General features: G+C 39.6%; 2 protein-coding genes across 3 annotated transcripts in view; one reads left to right on the forward strand and one right to left on the reverse strand.

Moving 5' to 3' along the window:
* The window catches only part of cdk10 (cyclin dependent kinase 10), a 37285-nt gene extending 35163 nt beyond the window's left edge, over positions 1-2122 (reverse strand). Inside the window, exon 1 of the mRNA XM_069901329.1 lies at positions 1503-2122. The gene's annotated coding sequence lies outside the window, so the exon portion shown is untranslated. The remainder of the gene's footprint in view (positions 1-1502) is intronic.
* On the forward strand, positions 1532-22843 carry chmp1a (charged multivesicular body protein 1A). Of its 2 annotated transcripts, none has more exons than XM_069901330.1 (7): positions 1532-1689; positions 4181-4200; positions 5294-5371; positions 5768-5914; positions 11479-11607; positions 11773-11966; positions 20914-22843. In XM_069901330.1, exons 1-7 carry the CDS (start codon positions 1539-1541, stop codon positions 20933-20935), a joined length of 741 nt encoding a protein of 246 aa, XP_069757431.1. In that variant the 5' UTR covers positions 1532-1538; the 3' UTR covers positions 20936-22843. The 2 variants fall into 2 exon arrangements, with proteins under 2 accessions (XP_069757431.1, XP_069757432.1); XM_069901331.1 differs by lacking the exon at positions 1532-1689 and adding an exon at positions 1699-1839.
* The last annotated feature ends 360 nt before the right edge of the window (positions 22844-23203 follow it).

The raw sequence follows: 23203 nt of genomic DNA on the forward strand, positions 1-23203 counted from the left end.
ATTATAACATGCAAATGCTTGAGAAATAAACTTCATCACAGATCAAGGCGAGGGATTACATTTTTGTAGGAAGAGTACAGAGGTCATTAATGAAAAGGAGAAACATACGAATCACAGATGCTGGAATTTTAATTATATTGCTTTTAACATTGCAAAAAAAAAACCATGCATTGAACTGCTTATACGCCACAACTGAACAGATTGTCTTGAGCAAATATAGAGAAGCTGGAGGCCAGGCAGCATTATGGAGAATATCTTTTATAGGCATCCTTTTTAGAGACTGGGGTGGAAGGAGGATTCCTGACATATCATTGGTTACCCTTTCCTTTCTACAGATGCAGCATGACCTGCTGAGTTTCTCCAGCTCTTTTGTGCATTGCATCTGCAGACTTTCCTTTTTAACAGCATTCAAGATGTGCCCAAAGCGAACACTTGAATAGCCAAGGCAATATATGGGCCAAGTGGCTAGAGAGATGGGATTAATACAGATGGGTGGCCACTGGGCAGCATGGATGTGGTGGGCTGAATGGTGTCTTTCTATGGTTTATGATCAAGATTCAATATTTTATTTGTTTAATAGTAAAACCATGTTTCTCAGGTTGACTGTTTGAGCAGATGTTTAAAATTATTTTATGGAACACAAAATTGTACTGTGACAGAGTATATAGAGGTGTTTGGGAGATAAATTGGGAAAGGTTTGTTAGAGTAGTTCACACACAAACACTTTAAAACAGAATTTTTTTGCAGGAACTTTTGCAAGAGAGCTCAGAGACCCAGATGGACTGTTATTTGGAAAAGGCAACAAATGCAGTGGCAGCTTTGTCTGGAAAACAGAATTTACTGTCTGGAAGGTCATGTGATCTTTGCAGGCAGAGAGCAGAAAAAAAGGCTTTGCTCTCAGAGTTGGAGGGGGTGAGAGAGAGGAGAGACACAGACATCGGTTCTAGAGGGGCAAGCTTTGGAAGACAGCCTGGTCAAAGGAGAGGACTGGCTGTCCGGTGTTTCCCTTGGAATAGGAGAATCAGAAAGGAACTCTGTGGTGACCCAAAAGAAAGAGATTATCATCTGGAAACTCCTGAAGGGGGCAAGTTGTGGATATCCTGGAACAAGAAAAACTCTCTCTCTGAGAACCAACAAGAACCTTCTGAGTGGTAACCATTTACATGTTAAGCACCAAAGCCTGGTGAACTTTATTCATGTTAACTTCTGTGCACAGTCCAAGGATTGCCTGCAACCCAGTGAGATTGGACCGTGAAGCCAAGCACTTTGCTGAACCTACATACCCACATGTGCGTGCTTAGCATTAGAAGGGGGTGAAGTGAGTCAATACAGATAAGATAAAGTTTGATTCTATTTCATGTTCAAACTTTTGTTTAAGTTACACATCTATTGCTGTTGGGTTTGGGGGTCCTCTGGACTCGTAACAGTACACAGGAGGGAAATGATTGTGTAGAGGAAAAAAAGCTTGGAAATAAACGTTGATCATCTTTTGTTTACGTTACCCGTGTTTTATTTTCAAGTTGCCCGCTGAGCCACTCATGGAACAAGGGCGAGATGACCAGGCAGCCCCTCCTGTCACTCACCCACTCCATTGTCAGGGCATCGTCTATGACGTAGTTGGCGACGTCACCCGAACACTCGGATCACGTGCCTGGTTCTTTCCTTCTCGGCTTCAAAGGGCGGGCGATGGTACGTCGCAAGCCTCGCGAGTGTTGGAAGAGGCCGGTTGAACCGGGCTCCGGAGGAAGTGGGTGGTGGGCGGTGGGCGGTGGAGATAGGACCTGTCGTGGAAAGCAGCAAGCCTGGGCAACTTGGAGAGCGGGCCGGAGACCATGGACGGTACGGCAGCTCCGGCGGGCGATCTCGGCGCCATGCCTTTCCTCCTTCCTGGGTGCATCGAGCAGCTGCAGGAGGCCGGGCCCCAGTGGTCCTGGCCACCGGCGGGTCGGGGTTCAAAGGGGTGTCCCTCACGTCAGGCTGGTGCCTGGGTTCCCGAGAGAGAGGAGGGCGGTCAGAGGAGCGAAGGCGTTTGGGCTGAAGGCTTGCAGTTATAAAGTATATTTCCTTGATTCCTGCCATCCCACAACCTTGAGGAAGGGCTCAGGGCGGGACCGGTTATATTATCCTTACCCCCCACCCCACCCCCACCCCCCATGGACTTGCTGAGCTTTTTTATGGTTTTACTTGTCCCAAAAGGCCGGGATGCTTTCAGTTAGGGCTGGTGCTCAATTTGCCAAATAACTGGAGCCCACTCCCATCAAGGTTCCCTCCTTCCAAGTCATCCTCTGCATTCCCTTCTCAGGATGCACCCAACGCCCTGGAGGAAATCAGCAGGTCACTCAGCATCCAGAGGGTCTGAATTTTTTTAAAAAAAAAGGCCTGGCTGTTTTTGCTTGTTTCTCGAGGAAGCCTGAAACGTTGACTCCCTCTGGATGTGACGTGACCTGCTGAGTTTCTCCGGCAGGTTTGTATATTCCCCTCGACAGTTTGGTTTCACAAATCTTGGTGACTTCTCTCTCAGCCTCACCTTTTGGGGCTGTAATACTTTTAAGCAGGTGGACCATCTCTTCCCTCAAGTTCATTGAGGGATCAGCCTTAATTGCTAGCCGAGCTGATGACAACTCTAGTTCTTGCCCAGCAGTGTTTTTTAAATATGGTTCCACAACCAAAAAACAAAAGCAATCATTTGATAGGTGTGTGCAGATTTGAATAAGATGCCGTGCATGCTTTTTTTTTGTGAGATAGTGATAAAAGCAAAGCCATTGATTTTTTTTAGGGCAGAGGTAGATGTGCGTCTGGATAGACAGGAATGTGAAGTTGAGGTTATAATCAGACCAACTATGATCTTATTAAATGGCAGCACAGACTTGAAGGGGTGAGTGGTCTGTCTCAAACTTGTATGTTTGAAAAACTCCATCAATTGTGTAACCCACAGAAGATTACAAAGTAATGTTTAAGAAAGTGAAACTGCAACATTATGTTGCGAGACAGTGTCAACATGAAGATGATTTTTTTTTGGTGGAAGGCTTGAACTTTTACAATTCAACAAAAGCTGACTGACTGCAATTTCTGGTTATTGTAACTTGAACACAACAAAACTGTCCAAGACACTGAATAAATACATTTGAGGAAGCTAAGCAATAGGGCGAAAGAGGAGATTTTGGAAACAGCAAACAAAAACTAATTGAAGGTCTGATGAAAAAAGAGAGAAGGCTTTTGCCTAAATTGAGTGGCTCTCATGAGCATTATGTATCTAATTCACAGCTTGAGAAACACGACCAAATTTAAGTAATTTTAAGCTTCATGGAATAGACACAGTTACAACTTTCATGAATATTTCATTGCGGAAAAAAAACATGCTATGTTACAATAAGGCAGCATTATAATCTGTGTTTACTTTTTAAGTAAACTATTCAGATCAAGCTTCTCCACAAGAAACTATGATGTAAAGATGGTGTAACAAGAATATTTTTTGCCTATTTCAATATTTTGAAGTAGTCAGGTTCTGAAGTTCGCTATTTGGAGGATTGGATCTCAAAATCCTAAGATTCTTGGCTAGGTAATTAAAAAATAAAATTATTTGCTTTCTGCTTTCAAAGCAGACAGTAATAGAAATGAATAATGTGGTATAGGTAGACTGGAGCCTAAAATCTTACTTGCTTACAGTAAAGGTAACTGATTAGCAAAGTCTCCTTTATGCTTTTGGTGAATCAGAATAGATATTGTGCATGGACAAAACATTCTGTTGCATGTACCAATCCACGTCAGATTAATAATGCTTAAATTAGAAATCGAGTTTGTCATTGTCACTGCCTCTATTTCATTTTCAAATTTGGGCAGCACTTTGAGGAAAGTATTTTGGAACTGAAATTTCCTGTTCAAGAGAATGATAAGATTTCTAAACTGTTCAGGCCTTTTCATTGTAACTTTCTGATTTTAGTAAAATTAAGAAATGTTCCGGTACACAACTTACCATGCAATTTGAACATGTGGTGATTGGGGTGGTAAGCCCAGTGATGTAATTACAAGGTTGCCTCCATGTTCTTGGTGTTTTCTACAAGATGTTCTGTTATGTAGCAGGCTGTTTCTTTCTTGCAGTAGATGCTTTAATGTTTGATGCATGTGTTTTTAAAAGGTGTATTTTATGTGTAAATGACCTGATCATTTTTTAAAATTACAGATACTTTGTTTCAGTTACGGGTAAGTACTAAAAGTTGTTTTTTTTATCCCACTTTAAATCCAATGTTTGCTTTTTGTCCAAATTAACTTGATCTTGTACACTGTCATCCTTTGTCATGTAATCTTTGCTTCCTGTTATCCTATTACAAACTTTTGTGATGTCTTTTCTCCCACTTTCCATCCATAAGATTGTAGAAAAGCTCTGTTCTATCACAATTGTCAAAAGATTTATTATTTATTTACAAGCATGAATTCACTTGCCACAAACATACTGATAACATGGGGTTGATTCATCCTTTTTATACTTTTTTTAAGCAACATATTGCAAAACAAAGCAAATGTACTGCTGTTTAACATTCCTCTAGTATCTGTAAGTGTATTTTCTGAATGTAATAGACGATACCATGTAAAAGTCCAACCCCCCCCAAAAAAAAATCTGGTATTTTTCACCTATCACCTGTAAAAGTCAACCACCCTCTCCCCCCACCACCCCAACCTCTACTTTTGACCCCAGTTGCCCAACTACCCTCTTGAGTTCCTGACCGTGGACTCCCGCCTCAGCCCTGGCTGTCTGCCCATCTCAGCTCCCGATGCCCTGGCCACCCTCCCATCCAAACTCCTGACGCCCAAACCGCAGGCTCTTGCCTAGGCCCCAGTCACCCACCCATGGCATAAACAGTCTTGATTCTTCTTTGCCTCCTATTTCCATTTCATTTCTTTTTTAGAAGTAAGAAGGCTAAAGATTCACTTCTGGTCTTTGCACATTTCTAGCAGATACCTTTGATAGGATTAAGTGATTACTGTGTTTGATATTATTCTAAGATGGAAAATTATACTTCCTAAATTTTTTTTGTAGGCTTTCATGTGTAATGAAAAAAACACTGTTTCTGATTTTGGTCATTATCCTCTAATCCAACATTTTCCACCTTCAAGGTGGTGCATCTCAGTAACTAAGTTGCTCATTGATCTGGGTTTTATGCCATTGCATGTCCTATCAACATCCATTTTTCCATGTCCAAAAATGTTCAGGTGGGGCCATTGACAGAAAAACTACAGTAATTTGAAGATCATGCTTGCTGTGCATTACAAGTGCTACTTGAATTTCTTTTTACAGTTTACATCAAAACAACTGGAGCGATTGGCAAAGAAAGCTGAAAAAGACTCAAAATCTGAACAAGCAAAAGTGAAGAAGGTTAACACTCACTTCATATTTTGTTTCATCAGTGTTTCTCTTATGAAAACCAACTGTATAACTTCAGGGTTTTTTTCTGTGAACCATATGGGGATAAATTTAAACTGGATAATATTTGGCACCATTTGTTTTTCTATTGTTTCTGTTTGGGAGCAGGATAGAATTTCCAGACCTGAATTTTCAAAAATTTGATATTGAAAATATTGCAAAAATTAACAATGTATATAATTTAAGGATTAACTCCAGTTGTATTGTATTTATCAATTTGACAGGCAAGTCCTCTGAAATCTATACAGCTTTGTTTTTACCTCATTATCACCTAGTCACCTACACAATGTTAATTTATATTTCTAGTGAAATATTAGAAAAATAACCATATTCCTCTTTTTTTTCAAGGCTCTTCAACAAAAAAACATTGAAGGAGCAAAGATTTATGCAGAAAATGCAATCAGAAAGAAAAATGAAGGCCTGAATTGGTTACGGACAGCTTCCCGAGTTGATGCAGTGGCGTCAAAAGTACAGACAGCAGTTACAATGAAAGGGGTATGGTATAGTTGCCTATGGTTTGGCTTTTTAAAAGAACTCATTACCCTCCTCCAGAAAATTTTGATATGAAGAGAACTATGTAAATTATACTTGTGGGAAATGGCATACACTAAACAGTTGTCTCACCTATTTGTAACACTGGTTGTGAGTGCTTAGTTCAGCCTGGTCAAAGCCCTTGTGGTTCATGCAAGAGGAGAGGACTGGCTGTCTAATGGTTATGAAGTAGACAAAGACGATGTGGTCAAACAATAATCATGGCTTTTATTAGCAGAAACTTATTGTACAATAATGAAAGACAATAGGTGCATACACAGTTATACCCAAGGGGAGTGTCCTTAACAGTTGAGATAATGCACAGCCAATGTTAGTACAGCAAGGTTCGCAGGGGGGAGACAGGCAGCTTGGCAGACATTCACCACAGTCCCCCTCTGGCAGAAGAAAGGTTAAAATCAAAAGGACAGCTGCTAGGAAAGACTGAAGCAAGCGATAGATGGATACCATGTTTGGCCTTGAGATACTCTAACAGCCAAAATACGCCAGTATCTAGCAAGCAATCGAAATATAATTAAATGTTTTATGAATATGTCAGCCTATCAGGTTGTTTACGAATTCTGGTGCTTCATCTCAAAATAGGTGGCTCCTTTGCAACCTTGGAAACTGTAGGTCCTGGGTCTGTAGTGTGGGAAGGACTGCCTTCTGGACCCGCTCCAGAATCGCCAGTGTGAGGCAGTGGAGCCTCAGCATGGCCATGTGAAAGCTGACTTGGGGTCACAGGCTGGGGGGTTGAGTCCAACCTCTTAGGGGTGCGAGGAAGGGGCGAACCAGGCGAGGCCAAATCTCTTAGGGATACAGTGTCAGTACTCCCGTCTGGGAATTTAACATGAGCGTAGTTGGGGTTAGTATGCAGTAACTGAACTGGTTGGAATAGGGGGTCTGTTTTACATGCCCGAGCATGGCTCTTCAGCAGCACGGTTCCAGGCTCAGATAAACAGGCTGGCCAGTCCATCACAGTTCCTGATTTTCTAGAAAAGGTAAACATACGTTCATGAGGTGTTTGATTTGTTGCAGTAAACAATAAAGACTGAAGAGAATGTAGTGCCTCAGGCAGCACCTCCTGCCACTGGGTAACAGGGTAACCATGTGTTTTTAAAGCAAGATTAACAGTCTTCCAGACTGTAGCATTAGCCCTTTCAACCTGCCCATTGGCCTGCGGGTTGTAGCTCATGGTATGGCTGGTGGCAATCCCCTTTCGTAGCAGGGCTCGCCACAGTTCGGTGCTCATGAATGCTGAGCCACTATCAGTATGAATGTAATTGGAGAAAACCAAAAATGCTGAAAATTCTGTCAAGTGACTTAATGACAGACGCTGACGAGACGTCAGGGCAGGGTATTGCAAAGGGAAACCTGGAATATTCGTCAATTACAGTAAGGAAATGTACATTTTTGTTGTTGGAAGGTAACGGCCCTTTAAAATCTAAGCTAATCCTCTCAAAAGGTCGGGTTTCCTCGATGAGAGTGGCCTCTGGAGCTTTGAAGTATTGCGATTTGCATTCTGCGCAAACTGGACAGCTTTTAGTCAGTTTCCTGACTTCTTCCAGAGAGTAAGGAAGGTTGTTAGCCCTTATGTAGTGGAAGAATCTCGTGATTCCTGGGTGGCACAGTCTGCTATGGATCTCTTTTAGCCCCTCCAGCTGAGCACCAGCAGCAGATCGTGACAATGCAGCAGAGGGATTATTTAACCTGCCTGGTCTGTACTGGATCTCATAATTATAAGTTGAGAGTTCAATTCGCCAGCGTGCCATCTTACCATTCTTGATTTTACTCTTGTGTTTAGTACTGAACATGTAGGCTACAGATTTCTGATCAGTGACAAGTAAAATTTCTGCTGGCTAGAAAGTGTCTCCAGTAGCAAACAGCTTCAATAATAGCCTGGGCTTTTTCAGTGGCAGGATGTTTAAGTTCAGGTCCACGTAACGTGCGGGAGAAGAATGGCACAGGTCTGCCCTTTTGATTAAGGGTTCCTGCCAAGGCACAATCTGAGGCATCCGTTTCCACTTGGAATGGGACATCCTCGTCAATGGTCGAGAGTGCAGCTTTGGCAATATCAGCTTTATTCTCTCAAAAGCCTTCAAGGCCTTTGGAGAGAGAGGAAAAGAGTTGGTGTCAAACACAGGGCATGCCTTCATGGCATAGTCCCTAACCCATTTGCAGTAGTAGGAAAAGAATCCCTTACACTTTTTAAGGGCTTTTGTTGAGTTTGGGAGTGGTAACTTCTTAAGGGGGGGCCATTCTTTCCGGGTGGGGGCGGATTTCGCCCTTGCGGACAATGTAGCCCAGAATGGGTAGCTCTTGTCAAGTTGAAAACACATTTGCCCTCGTTAAATGTAAGGTTGAGTTCTTTAGCTGTTGCTAAAAATTTCTCTAAGTTGTTGTGCTCAACCTGTGTTTTCCCATAGATAGTGAAGGGAAACATACCCTGTAACTTGTACATCCTAACAATCTTATCCATTTCCCTCTGAAACACTGACACACCATTAGTGACTCCAAAAGATACTCTTTTAAACTGGTATAACCCCCCCCCTCCATCAGCCTCAAAGGCTGTATAGGGTAGTTCCTTTTTTTTAATGGGGATTTGGTGGTAAGCTGCTTTGTGGTCGATGGTGGAGTACACTTTGAATTGTGCTATCTAATTAATCATTTCACTGATGCATGGCAGGGGGTAGGCATCCAGGTTGGTGTAACGGTTGATTGTCTGGCTGTAGTCAATAGCCAGTCCTTTCTTAGTATGATTTTTCACAACTACCACCTAGGCTTGCCAAGGACTCTTACTGGGTTCAATTACTCCCTCTTTAAGCAATCTCTGGGTCTCAGTTTTGATAAACTCATGATCCTCTTTGCTGTAAGAATGGCTCTTAGTGGCAATTGGCTGACACTCAGGGGATAAATCACCTAAATGGGAGGGAGCTTTGATCTTTAATGTGGACAGACCACAGTAACTAGCATGGGGGATGGTAAGTGTGGGTAGTGGCCCACTGAAATTTAACACTACACTGTTCATCTGAGATTGAGTATCTAACCCCAGGGGCGCAGAGCTCCGGCATAATAAAGAGCCACACATCAGCCTGGCAATGTCCCTGCAAATTTAAAATAACTTTACACTTGTCCCATCCAGCTTTTGTAATTTCATTACAAGCCATCGATATCTTTCGGTTCGCTGGATATCTTTGCAAATTTAAGGCTCTGGCAACTGTCTCGTGGATGTAGCTGTCAGCACTCCCCAAGTCTATGAGACAATCAAGAGTCTCACCATTAACCTCCTCCTTCATAGTCGACCGTTCAAGTCCATAACATCCCCCAAGCTTTGGAGTCAATTGAGGGGATCTCACCTCACTGTCACTTGAAGTTGATTCAGTCTGCACGTCTGAAGATTCCCCCTCTTCACAGTTGTCTTCCATTCCTGCAGCTCCAGGACACATTTTCATGGTGCTTCTCCTCTTCTTATTAGTGGGAGTACTTTTCGCTTTATACGCTTTAGTGAAGTGGCCGAGTTTCCCACAATAGTGGCAGGTAGCAAATCGAGCCGGGCACTTCTGTCTGGGGTGCCAGCTCTTATCACAGAAATATCATTTTTCAGGAGTTTGCCTTTTTCTTTCCTTCGGAGTTCCAGCGCTCCTGGATGCTTCCTTTTTGGTTTCTAGCATTTCACTGGACCCCATGGCACTTCTCAGTGTTTTGGCTAGAGTTACTGCCCGGTCGTAGGTTAAGGGCTCTGTCTCCAGCAGCCTCTGTCGGATGTAACTGGAGTCAATCCCGTTGACTAAAGCATCCAGCTTCAAGGCATTGCGGTGTTGTTGCACATTGACTGCCCTGACATCACATTCATTTGCCAGTGAGTCGAGAGCCAGTGCTTAGGCAGCATCATTTTTCCCGGGTTTCTGGCGTCTAGTCAGCAACTGGTGTCGAACAAGCGCCACATTCCGTGGCACCGCATAGTAAGCAGTCAGACGTTTCAAGGTTATAGCCAGAGTGGTAGCTCCTTGCGTTACGGCAGAAAGTTCAGGTGGCCCCACTGAATTGCCTCATTGACCACGTTGTTTCGAGCCATGTAGTAATCGAAACAAGCAAACCAATGGTTGAAAATTTCTCTGGCCCTCGGGGCAAACTGGTCGATTATCAGCCGCTCTGGCTTGAGTGCATCATCCATTTCTGCTAATAAAATTGAAGTGCCAGTTGAAGTAGACAAAAATGATGTGGTCAAACAATAATCATGGCTTTTAACTCATGGTACAATAATAAAAGACGATAGATGCATATACAGTTTTATCCAAGGGATAATGCGCAGCCAATGTTTGTACAACAAGGCTCGCCAGAGGGGAGACAGGCAGCTTGGCAGACATTCACCACAAGATTGTTTACAGGCTGTGTGTGGGTGTGGGTGTGGGTGAGACAGATCAGTTCTACAGTGATACAGTTCAGCAGCAGCTGGGACTGGAATAGGACAAGCTGGCAAGCTTGTGGAAAAACCTTATTTGGAAGACTGGTTGTGAGTGCTTAGTTCAGCCTGGACAAAGCCCTTGTGGTTCATGCAAGAGGAGAAGACTGGATGTCTTGAAATAAGAGAAACAAAAAGGAACTCTGTAGTGACCTGAAAGAGAGGTTATAATCTGGAGAACCTTGAGGGGGCATGTTTCTTCGGCAAAACACTGAAGTGGCTGATTAAAAAAAGGAATCAGTTGTGGGTGTCCAACGTACATCAAATCTCTCTGAAAACTGACAAGAACCTTCCTGAGCAGTAATCATTTACTTTTCAAGCACCAAAGCCTGATGAACTTTATTAATGTTAAATTCTGTGCACAGTAAAAGAATTGCCTGCAACCAGTGAACTTGGGGGAATGAGAAGTGAGATTGGACTGTGAATCAAAGAACTTTTCTGAACTTGGACAACACATTACATACATGTGCGCTTAGAATTAGAAGGGGGTAATTTAAGTTAGTTAAGTCAATAGTGATAAGTTAAAATGCGATTCTGTTTTCATGTTAAGATAATTAAAAGCAATCTTTGTTTAAGTAACCATTTGTCTTGGTGAATATCTATTGCTTCTGGAATTTGGGTTCCTCTGGGCTCGTAACAATATGGCATGCAAGGCGAAGGAATGGGAGTCATGTGAATGGATACTGGATAGCCAGAATTGACACGGTGGACAGATGGGTTTGATACTGTGCTGCATGCCAAGGAGATGTGGGGTTAGGACAGAATACCACATCCCAATGACAAAAGACAAGTTCTACACTCTTTCAATTTATGACCAGCACATAGTTTTATCAGTGGAAAAGGCAAATTTCCCTGTAGATCCCCAGGGGCTCCTTTGTGTTTTTATCTGCTAAGGGAAATATTCAATCCCAGCAGCAAGTATTTACAGTGCAAAATCATTAAGAATGTTGATGGCTTTATTGTGCCCTCCAGGTGACCAGGAACAATTTGTACAAAATGTCTCTTGGATAATTGTTTTAATATTCATTTTTGAGGTTGACCAATTTTTAGCTATTTTTCTTGCATCTAGGTTACAAAGAACATGGCACGAGTCACACAAGGTCTGGATAAGGCATTAAAATCAATGGATTTGCAAAAGATTTCTTCTGTAATGGACAAATTTGAACAACAAGTTCAAAATCTTGATGTACACACTTCAGTAAGTTATTTTTACATAGTTAAAAATTGCAGTGAAATTTGGATAAAAGTTGTATATTCTGGAATATTCTGAATATTCCTTAGAATTTTTGTTTCCCTCTCATGATTAAATGTTGATATTGTTTATTGGTACAGTTTTAGTGAATTACCTTTTCTACGCTTTTAGGTGATGGAAGACTCCATGAGCTCTGCAATGACATTAACTACTCCTCAGGAACAAGTTGACAGCCTCATTTTGCAGATTGCAGAGGAGAATGGTTTGGAGGTCATGGACCAACTGAACCAACTTCCAGCAGGTGCAGCATCCCTGGATGAATCTTCGGTACGTGAACAGGCCAAGGAGGACCAGCTGTCAAGAAGGTGGGTGCTGTAGGGCACTAATATCTTGAATTATTGTACAGTATTACTGCAGCATCTAGCTAATGATCTAGTTCTGGCTGCAGTACAAGTGGTACAACCAAAACTGTTTGTGAAATTGAACGAGCTTTCATGACATTCTCACTTCTTATCAGACTGAAATATGCTGCTGCTAACATTAAGACTTTGCCTCCTTTATAGAAATGTTGCTATATTCCATTCAGACCTGTTGTCAATCGCCATTAATACTTTTTGAAATGTAATAGTGGTGATTATGAATAAATATATTATAGGACCCTTCCCCCCCCATGTTTTTCTGTAAATCATATTATATGAGATAGTAATTAATGAACATGAATCTCTTTGTTCACCTCCACACCTGGAAAAAGTGGCATTAGTGGTGTAGCAGTTTGTGCTGCTACCTTCAGAAAATCCCGATCTCTTGACTGTGTGATATTTGTACATACTACCCATGACCATATGGATTTCTGTGGGTAATCTGATTTCCTCCTATTTCCAAAAGCTGTCATCCTAGATTAATTAGCTGCTATACATTTCTCTTCATATATTTGTGGGAAAAGAACCAAAGAGGATAAGAGAAAATGTTGCAGAACTACAGCAAACTGACGGGTGGGGAGGATGGGAGATGTAAGATTTCTACGCTAGTCGCTGCCAGACGCCTGATAGACATGTTAGTGAAAATACTCTCTGATATGATGATCTGAACTTCCATCACAGGTATTTTTGCTTTCTTGCTCTTTGGTGTATTGTGCATCATCTCCAATCTGTGCCCTGTATTGTACTCACGCTGTGCAACTGTCACATTTTACCTTTGCTCTCTGCTTGTGCTCTGCTCCGAAACCACCATATTCTTTCTTATTGTAAATGGTGCACATCCTGAAATTTCATGACTTGGCAATTGTTGTCCTTGTCCAAAAATGAAGTTTCCTATATTCTTGTTGGTCTTTTAAAGTTAAATAGGATTATGACTAGATTGGTTTAAAGGTAGGAATAACCCCTCATAAATATATTTTAATTGCATTGTTTGTATCTTTATGGTACACTAATTCTTGCTGAGATTTTTCTATTTTTCACATTGAAGTAGTAAGGATTCACTAAAGTGTGATGTTCAGTGATTGTTGTATGTGGTTACTATAGCTGCCTTTGCATCACAAAGCAAATATTGAATTGGTAGACATAGTTACTTTACTGTATGGAGTCCAAGAACTGACTGTAGTCCTGCCCTAAATAGTAAAGAATTTTTGAGATCTGGTTGCAGAGCAGGAAGTAAACTTCACAAGAACATCACACAAATACATCATAGCTCATTTCCTCTATCATTAACCTAAATATGCAATGCAATGTGGGGTTATTATTAAACCGGCACTAGAACTTTCAAAATCATTACTTCCTTGCCATTCTTTTGATCTTGATTATAACACACTTGAATGGAATAAAAATCTGAAATGAAACATTTTCAGCTAAGTTGGTCCATTGTACTCTATCTCATTGTATCTCAGTTACTTGGCTCAAAAATTCCCACCAAGAATAGAAGCAGAATATATGCATGCAAATAAGGAATAGATCTCTCATTCTTCTCTGCCATTTTAATGATTGATCGTAACCTGAAAACTGCATCTCTAACATCTGTGGTCACCTTTTGGCTGATCAAGTATTTATCTAATTCTGCCTTGAAAGTATTCAAGGTCTCTATTTTAATGATTTTTTTTAAATATGCTAGTGTGAGGTGAGTGCAAGAAATTCTGCTTAAATGGATAAACCCTTATTTTTAAACGTCATTCCAGATTCTCCTCTAACATACCATATGCTTTTGAAACACTCTGTCAAGACTCCTCAGAACTTTTCAATCTCATTTAAGTTCCTTAATTAAATTTAGACAAATCGCTTGGTAACAGGTGATTTTTGGCGCACAAGCCCATGCTGCCCAATTACACCAATTAAACCTACATCCCCAGTACGTTTTTGATGGTGGGAGAAAACTGTAGCCTCTGAGGAAAATCCATGTAGAACATACAAATGTACAAAAGAATAGGATGGGAGGTAGAAAAGTTGGGGGGGGGGGGAGGGGCAGTGGGTAGTAGCATTGCTGGTCAAGGATAGTATCACGGCTATTGAAAGGGAGGATGCTGCAGGTGACCAGGAACAATTTGTACAAAATGCCTCTTGGATAATTGTTTCAATATTCATTTTTGAGGTTGAGCAATTTTTAGCTATTTTTCTTGCATCAAGTTTACAAAGAACATGGCACGAGTCACGCAAGATCTGGATGAGGCATTAAAATCAATGGATTTGCTAAAGATTTTTTTCTGTAATGAATATCCACTGAGTCAGAGTGGGTGGAAGTCAGAAATCAGAAGGGAGCTATAACTGTGCTGGAAGTAGTTTATAGGACCCCAAATAGCCCTTGGGACACTCAATAAGCAGGAAGATTTTGGAATGATGTATGAAAAACAGGGATTTTAACTTCCCTAATATTGACTGGCACTGACTGACTGCAAGAGGGAGAGATGGGGCTGAATTTGTCAGGAGTGTACGAGGAGGATTCCTAGCACAGTATGTGGACTGGCCGACTAGAAAAGAGGCCATACACTGGATCTGGTTCTGGGGAATGAACAGTGTCTGATGGCAGACCTCTCTGTGGGGGAGCATTTTGGTGAGAGTGACCAAAACTACCTTAGCTTTAACATAGCTGTAGAAAAGGATATAAACAGTCCAATTGGGAATATGCATAACTGGAGAAAGGCTAATTATGAAGAGATGAAGCAGGAACTAGTGAAAATAAATTGGAAAACAGAATTTTAAGGGTGAAAGCACGGAAGTAATGTAGAGGAAATTTAGGGACAACTTGTGCAGGTTTTAGCATAGGTTTGTCCCACTGAGACAAGCCAAAGATGGTAGGAAATGAGAACTGTGGCTGATGAAGGTGGTGAGACAGCTGGTCAAGAGGAAGAAGCAAGTGTACATTAGATATAGGAAACACGAAACATGAAGGGCTCATGAGAAGTATATGGTAGCCAGGAAGGAGCTTAAGAAAGGACTTAGGAGAGCTCGATGGGGGCATGAGAAGGCCTTGGCATATAGAATTAAGGAGAACCCCATATGTGAAGAACAGAAGGATAATGTGAATGTAGGTGGGGCCACTAATAGGTAAGGGAGGCAACGTGCACCTGGAGGCAGAGGAGGTTGGAGTATTCACGAGAGAAAATAACCTTGATCACAGTGAAGTCAAAATTGAATAGGTCTGTGTGCTGGACAATGTGGAGATTAAGGAAGAGGAAGTGTTGGATCTTTTTAAAAACATCAAGAGTGATAAATCCCTGAGGCTGGATGCGATATACCCCAGGCTGCTGTGGGAAATGAAAGAAGAGATGGGTTGGCTGTAGCTATGATCTTTGAATCCTCTTTGGTCACAGGGGAGGTACTGGAGGATTGGAGAATGGCAAATGTAGTCCCCTTGTTTTAAAAAAGGTAATGGGGAGAATCCTGGGAATTGTAGACCAGTGAGTCTTGCATCAATGGTGTATAAACTAATGGAGAGGATTCTTAAGATAGTATCTATTAACATTTGGAGAAGTACAGTCTACTTAAGGATAGACAGCATGGCTCTGTGAAGGGAAGTTTGTGCCTCACAAGTCTAATTGAATTCTTTGAGGCGGTAACAAAAGAAAGTGATGAGGTTAGGGTGGTAGATGTGGTCTGCATGGATTTCAGCAAGGCATTTGACAAGGTGCCCCACCTGACTCATGGAGAGATTAATGTGGGATTATAACTTGTGGTTTTTTAAATATTAATGGGCAGCCAGGCAAACTTTATGGCATAATTAAAAAAAAAACTTTATTCATTAAAAAAACAAATAATATATGACATATACAGCAATTAAACATGAAAATGAACATTTTTAAATATATATTAAAAAAAAAGAAAAAGAAAACCCCCCCCCACCCCACTTAGCCAACTCTCCTTAGGAGAGCCATAAAAAAAGAAAAAAGGATATTTTAAAAAAAGTTAAATATACATATTAAAATCTAATCACTATAAATTGAAATGTAAATATGAGTATAACAGCCACATTAATAAAAAAAATTATAATTATGCAAAATGTGTAATTTTTCCAATATTAAACAATATTTCATCTCATTATGCCATCTATTAATATCAATCATATTTGTATCTTTCCACGTACTAGCAATACATTTTTTTGCAACGGATAAAGCTAAATATACAAAAGCAAGCTGAAACTTATTTAATCCCAAGCCTTTCACAGGTTGCAAACTATCCAATAAAAATACTGTTATGAATCATATTTGTGTTTTTAGATGTGGTGATACGGTTGGAACTTTTTTTCATGCTGTTTTTTCATGTATCTTTTTGGAAGAAAATTCAATCGTTTTTAGAATATCTGTATAAGATTAAAATAGTTTTAGATCCAAAAGTATTTTTGCATCATTTTTTTGATGAATAAACTATCCTGTCCTGGCCACAAATTGGAAAGATACATGAATTTATTTACAAATGGAATACTAAATTAATTTCAAAGAAATCAAATAACCATATACTACAGATTTGGAAAAAATAAATCAATGTATTGGATTAAAAATTGGGATATCTCCAAAAATGCCTTTCTCCCAAAATAATTTAATATCTTTGACTGTGAGAAATGAGATCCTGGACATCTGGTGCCAGAAAAGGATCAGATATATAGATGATTGTTGCATACAAAAGCAGTTTATAACATTTGAACAATTAAGAAATAAATATGATTTGTCTGCTAGAACATTCTTCTGCTATCTGCAACTAAAATCTTTCATAAGGGTGGAACATTAGGACCAGATATGACTTTACCAAGATGCAACAATGTAGAAATTCTAATTTGACGGTAATGTATATAAATTTTATATCTAGAATGTATTACATATTCCAAAATGAGTCTAAAACAGAACTTGCATAGATCTCTGGAGAGATGGGAGTCAGAATTAGATTTAAAAAATAAACGAAGTGTGCATGAACAGTATGATTGGAATCATTAATACCAGATAAACTGGTACAAAAATTACATAAAGCAAAATCTGATTTTTTGGAAATGTGCTTCAGATGTGTAGAGATTGGAACTTTTGTCCACTCCACCTGGCTATGTACAAAAGTAAGGTAAATTTGGGGTATATTCTTAAGAAGATTACAAAAATATATTTTCCACAAGATCTGGAAGTGTATCTTTTGGAAATATTGGCAACATGAGTTTTAAGTTATCAAAACCCACCAAATTTCTTTTGTGAAGATCGCCTTAGCTGTAGCCAGGAAGTATATAGCAGTTTTATGGAAGTCCAACTTCCAGTTAACCATCTCATGATGGAATATGGAAATGCAGAATTGCATTCCCCTAGAGATCACTTAGAATTATGACACATTTGTTAAAATATGGAAACCTTATTTGAATTATATTGGCACCTAGTTAATTCCCCTACTTGCAAAGAAGATGGTGCAGACATCATCTGTGAGTGGGTTTTTTTAAACATTGATTGATTCTATATTAATGCAAGTTTATTGAATGCTTCATTAAGTGTGTAGGGGATGGGATTAACACAGGTTTTTTTCAAATTGATTTGTTTATGGTTTAAGTCTAAAATTCAATAATGATTGAAAAAAGGAGACTCATCTGGAAAGTCATGAGTCATGGGAGCAGTGGAAAATTAGCTGTATGGATAAAAAATTGGCTTGTAGGAAGAAAGCAGAGTAGTAGAGGAAGAAAAGTATTCTGCCTGGAGATCAATGACTAGTCTCTCTCTCTCTCTCTCTCTCTCTCTCTCTCTCCTCTCTCCTCTCTCCTCTCTCCTCTCTCCTCTCTCCTCTCTCCTCTCTCCTCTCTCCTCTCTTCTCTCTTCTCTCTTCTCTCTTCTCTCTTCTCTCTTCTCTCTTCTCTCTTCTCTCTTCTCTCTTCTCTCTTCTCTCTTCTCTCTTCTCTCCTCTCTTCTCTCTTCTCTCTTCTCTCTTCTCTCTTCTCTCTTCTCTCTTCTCTCTTCTCTCTCTCTCTCTCTCAATGAAAGGATGGGTCAGTAAGTTTGTGGATGACACGAAAGTTGAAAGAGTTGTGGATGGAGCTGAAGGTTAACAAAGGTTGCAAGATGATATAAACAGGATGCAGGGTTGGATAGAAAAGTGGCAGATGGAGTTCAATCCTGATGTGTGAGGTGAAGCATTTTGGAAGGACGAGCCAAAAGTCTGAATACAGGGTTAATGGTCAGTTGCTTAAGAGTGTGGATGAACAGAGGGACCTTGGGGTTCAAATCGCGACATCCCTCAAGGTCATCGCACAGGTTGATAGGATAGTTACAAACCCCTATGAAATGCTGGGATTCTGTAATAGGGGGATTGAATTCAGGGGTAGAGGTCATGCTATGACTGCAAATCTTTGGTAAGACCACACTTAGAGTATTGTGTTCAGTTCTGGTCACTTCATTTTAGGAAGGATGTGGAAGTTATGGAGAGGGTGCAGAGGAGATTTACCAGGATATTGCATGGATTAGGAAACCAGACTTAAGAGGCAAGGTTAACAGAGCTGAGACTTTTCACTTTGGAGTGTAGAAGGATGAGAGGAGACATGATAAAGGTCTCCAAGATTATGAGAGGCATAGATAGGGTGGACAGCCAGCACCTATTTTCCAGGGCAGGATCAGCAAACCCTAGAGGACATGTGTACAAAGTTAAAGGAGGGAAGTTGAGGCGAGACTTCAGGGGTAAGGTTTTTTTTTTACACTGTTGGTGTCTGGAATGCTGTGCCGGGGATGATGGTGGAACTGAAACATTGGGAGCATTTAAGAATCTCTTAGGCACATGGATGAAAGAAAAATAGAGGGTAGTATTTTTTTTAGGAAGGTATATATGGGTCAGCACAACATTGAGGGTGAAGGGCCTGTGGTGTACTGTTCTATTTTCCTTACAGGCAGTGTGAGATTAGAACCCTGGTCCCAATTGCTGGTGCTGTAATAGTGCTGCGCTAACCACTACGTCAACTGTGCTGCCCCAACCAGCAGATATGTTCCTATTCAACCTTCATGTAACTAACATTTTCTAATAAACTTTCTCTGCGTGCAATGCAGTAACATCCTTGAATAAAGAGACCAAATTTCTTTATCGTACAGGTGCTTAATCTTTTATTTGGATTTTGGAATTTTTCGGATCACAGAATAATATTAAAAAAGCAGTACTTTTAAGTAATTGCGGGGGTGGTCTTGGCCGCGTTGGATGAGGGCGGTGGTAAATGAAATCAACATACAGTCCACCCGAGCCGCGCTCTCCACTCGCCCACCCGACCCACGAGCTTCCTGGTTTTCGGTTTTCAGCACTTTGGATAAAAGATTATGTACCTGTACTCCAGATGTGATCTCACCAATTACCTCATAACTGAAATATAACCTCCTTTTGTATTTGATTCCCTTTGTATTTGATTCTCTTTGAAATGCTAATATCTTCTTAACGGGTGGACAATAGCCTCTTGCCATGTGTAAAACAGTAGTACTTTGTTATCTGTTGCTTTTCCTAATTGGCTTGTGCTTTACACACTTTTTTCATCTAAATACCAGATCATTACATGCTTAAAAATGATTTGTATGACAGAAACTTATTTTCCATATATCAGGGAATCTTGTTAGCAAAATCAGACCTGTTATCAAAGAAGTTTGGAAACATTTCATCAGTTTATAGAAATATGAAATTGTGTTCTATTTAAAAACATTATGACGCATCATTCTATTTTAATAAGATCGATACCTTTTGCTCACTTAGCGAATACTGAAGCAATGTAACTGGATAAAATGACAGTAGGCAGTTTTGAACTCATTGATCATCGACATGTTCAATGTGTATAAACAAGATTTGCCATCTTCAATACTGTTGTTTTATCATTACAAAATTGTTCTTAATGAGCAGTGTAATTGAGAATTGCTGGGTTAAATAAATCAAGAATTCTTAGTCGACTTCAGGTGTCATTTTTAAAGCATTAACATCTTGTAATTAAATAACCTTTTAACAATTGAGTCAGAAACTCAAAAATATCTGACTCTGGTAAAGAGAAATTATGGAAGCAATAACTTGGGATATTGATTTATGGTTACTTATTATAGTCTCACACCATCTTCTGGTTTTTTTCACCATTCCCTCTCCAAGGGCAAGAATTATTGTCATTTAGAAAAATTCCAGATTCCAATAATCACTGATTACCTACCTTACACAACTTCCCTCTGGAAATGCCTTCAAGGGACAGGCAGTTTAGCATAATTTCGTCTTGGCAGACTCCACACTATAATTTTGCAATGCTGTAGAAGGTAATGATAAATTTTTGAGAGTTGTTACAATTTCTATTTAGAACAGTACAATGAAGAAATGGGTTGTCAGCCCTTGGTGTCTGTGCTGGCCATGACCAAATTAAACCCCTCACATTGCACATTGTATTTCTCCATTCCCCACTAGTGTATGTGCCTAAACGCCTCGTGTTTTTGCTTCTGTATTTGCTTCAACAGCCTGTGTTGCAGACATCCTACTACTTTTTGAACTGAAAGAATAAAACTTTCCTTCTAAATCTCCTTTCAACATTCCCCCACTTAAAGCTATTTATCATTTTCCCCCCCCCCGGGAACAAGACTATCTACCCTGTCTATGCCTTTAATCATGTTATACTTTTGGGTCACCCCTCAGCCTCTGATGCCTCAAAGTAAATAATCCAAGTTTGTTCCACTTCTTTGTAGCAAATGATCTCTAATCTAGGCAACGTCCCCTGGTGAATTTATTCTGCGTCCTCTCCAAAGTCTCAGCATCCTTCCTGTCGTACACATTGTGAAAATGTTCATAGAGGGTGACATCTGGCTGTATATTAGAGTTTTATAAAACGTTGTACTCCAAATAAAAAGTTTTCCATATTTTCATTGTTCTTTTCCAGGTTGGCTGCTTTGAGGAATTGAAGATGGGATTGACTTTGTATCCTGAATAATGTGGTGTAATCCTGTATTATCTTTCCTTCACTCTTCCAGTGACACCAAAATATACGAAGTGCCCAAAAATCTCCTGGTGCTGCAGATTGATAGGCTACTTTCATGTTTAAATCTGACAAGAACTCTGAAAAAGGATTTGTACATTAGAGTGTGATTTTTAGGATTTTCAAGTTAACATTGCCATTTCAGAAATAATTTGTTGAGCAGACAAAACAGTGCTTCTCCATTGTTATGAGGTATATATGCAAATTGACTTAAATGTGCTTCAGATCTGCAGCTGAGACCAGTATAATTTGCATATTTTAAAGACCATATTTTCAAACTGCACAGACCCAGTGACCACATTTTAGAAATGTTGGAAGTTCTTAATTCTTAAGATTACTAATTTGGAGAAATTTGAAACAAAAGTGTAAACTAACTCTCCAAGAATTTAATATTTGGTTGAAAAATATTTTGAAATGACTTTGTCCTTGCTGCCTATCATTTCAGGGGAAGTGTTATGATACCTTTGTGCATGAGCTGGAGACCCAAAATTAGAGGTGATGGATTCTGCTGTAATAAATGGGGTGCGAGGTCTGCTTGAGTAAGGCCTGCTTTTTGATGAGATCTTTTGTCTCCTTAGCTCTGAAAGAGATGATTGATGGTCTATACCAAGTGTACTTGCAATCTCTAATATAATTTATAGGATGTATTATGTCGTAACAACCACTGAACTGTTAACAATCAAGCAAGCAAATACAGAATTGCAGTTCTGTCGGCAGCAAAAAGATTGAACACAATTTTAATCTTATTTAAGTGCCTCTTTGTATCTTCCTTGTTTCTGCTTAATGTTTCTTGCATTAATATTGTCAACTTTGGTCATGTAGTGACATATTGATTTAAAGTTAATGTACAGTGTTTATCTTAATTTGTTGAACTCTCAAAATGAGCAACACTATGAGCCTAGAAAATGTAATTTGAGCAAGTCCATTTCAGACTTGGAGGGCTGAATTATTCCAAGAGCAGGAGGGAAAAATGAATCAGTAATGTAAAAATTGCAATGTTTTTCTGTGAGTGTTCAGTGCCATGGAGTGACATTTAGTAGAAGTGCTTTTGAAAATTATCCTTAAAAGATGTAAACATTTTGAAAGGCCTAATGTCTTAATGGAAGTCATCCATTCTGATACGCACCTGTAATATGTGGGTTAAACACCTCACTTCCACCAGGAAAATCCTGTGAGAAATTCCTTAGGATCTTGTATTCATTTTTCTCATCTTTAATCTTTTTAAAAAGGAGCCCTAAATTTATTAAGGTGTGTCCAGCTTCAGTAACAATCTAATCAAATTTGTTGGACTGACTATTATCACAGTACATTGTGCATGTTCAAATGTTAAGATTTAGATACGTCTCATACAAAATCAATTATTTTTTGAGCTGCACTTTTATTGATTATAGTCATTGCCAAATGTAATAAGTGACTACTTTATCAATTGAAAATAAATTAGTGTTGCATTCAAACAATAACTGCTGGTCAGGCTTTAATTGGTTCTCCCATTAGTTTAATTTAAATATCATATTGCCTTGAATTGTATACATTTAGTCTAATTCCAGTGATGCCTATATGATTAATGATGTAATTGAGATTAACATACCTGCACCATGACAATAATTGCTTCCTCAAAAGCGCGTGGCTCTGAGATCACGAAATAAGGGAAATGGTTTAAAAGTACTTCCGCAGTTCATTCTTGATTTTTAATTATTATGGTGACGTGCATTTTTTAGTGTTTTAAGCACTTCCAATCATTTGAAGATGTGCCTGGTTCATTTTAGATAATCATTTAAATAATTGTATTTATGTTGATGTGTGGTTGAATGTATTAAATGTTGACTGTACAAGGCTTTTATCTTTTTGTGATGGGTTTTTTTGATTCATGTGGAAGGTAACATTTGCAATTTTGCTTATCTTTATATTTTGAAATAAAGAATTTAAATCCTATTCCAGTTTTTTAAATTGGACTGGGAAGAACAAATGTTAAGTATTAACAGCATTTGACCACAAGGAGGTGTATGTTTGTTGGCATCCCCATCTGATTATTGAGCATGCAAACCCAAGTCACTGAATTGGCATAAGGCTATCAGAGCATATGAATAGCAGTGCAACAACTGCTATTGAACGGTAGATCCAAATGTGCTTGAGTGTTATTTTGTTAAGATTACCATTTCCAATCAAACCAGTAGTATTCATATCCACAGTGAAG

Source organism: Narcine bancroftii, chromosome 10 (assembly GCF_036971445.1).
Source record: "Narcine bancroftii isolate sNarBan1 chromosome 10, sNarBan1.hap1, whole genome shotgun sequence".
In the NCBI taxonomy this organism is placed as follows: domain Eukaryota; kingdom Metazoa; phylum Chordata; class Chondrichthyes; order Torpediniformes; family Narcinidae; genus Narcine; species Narcine bancroftii.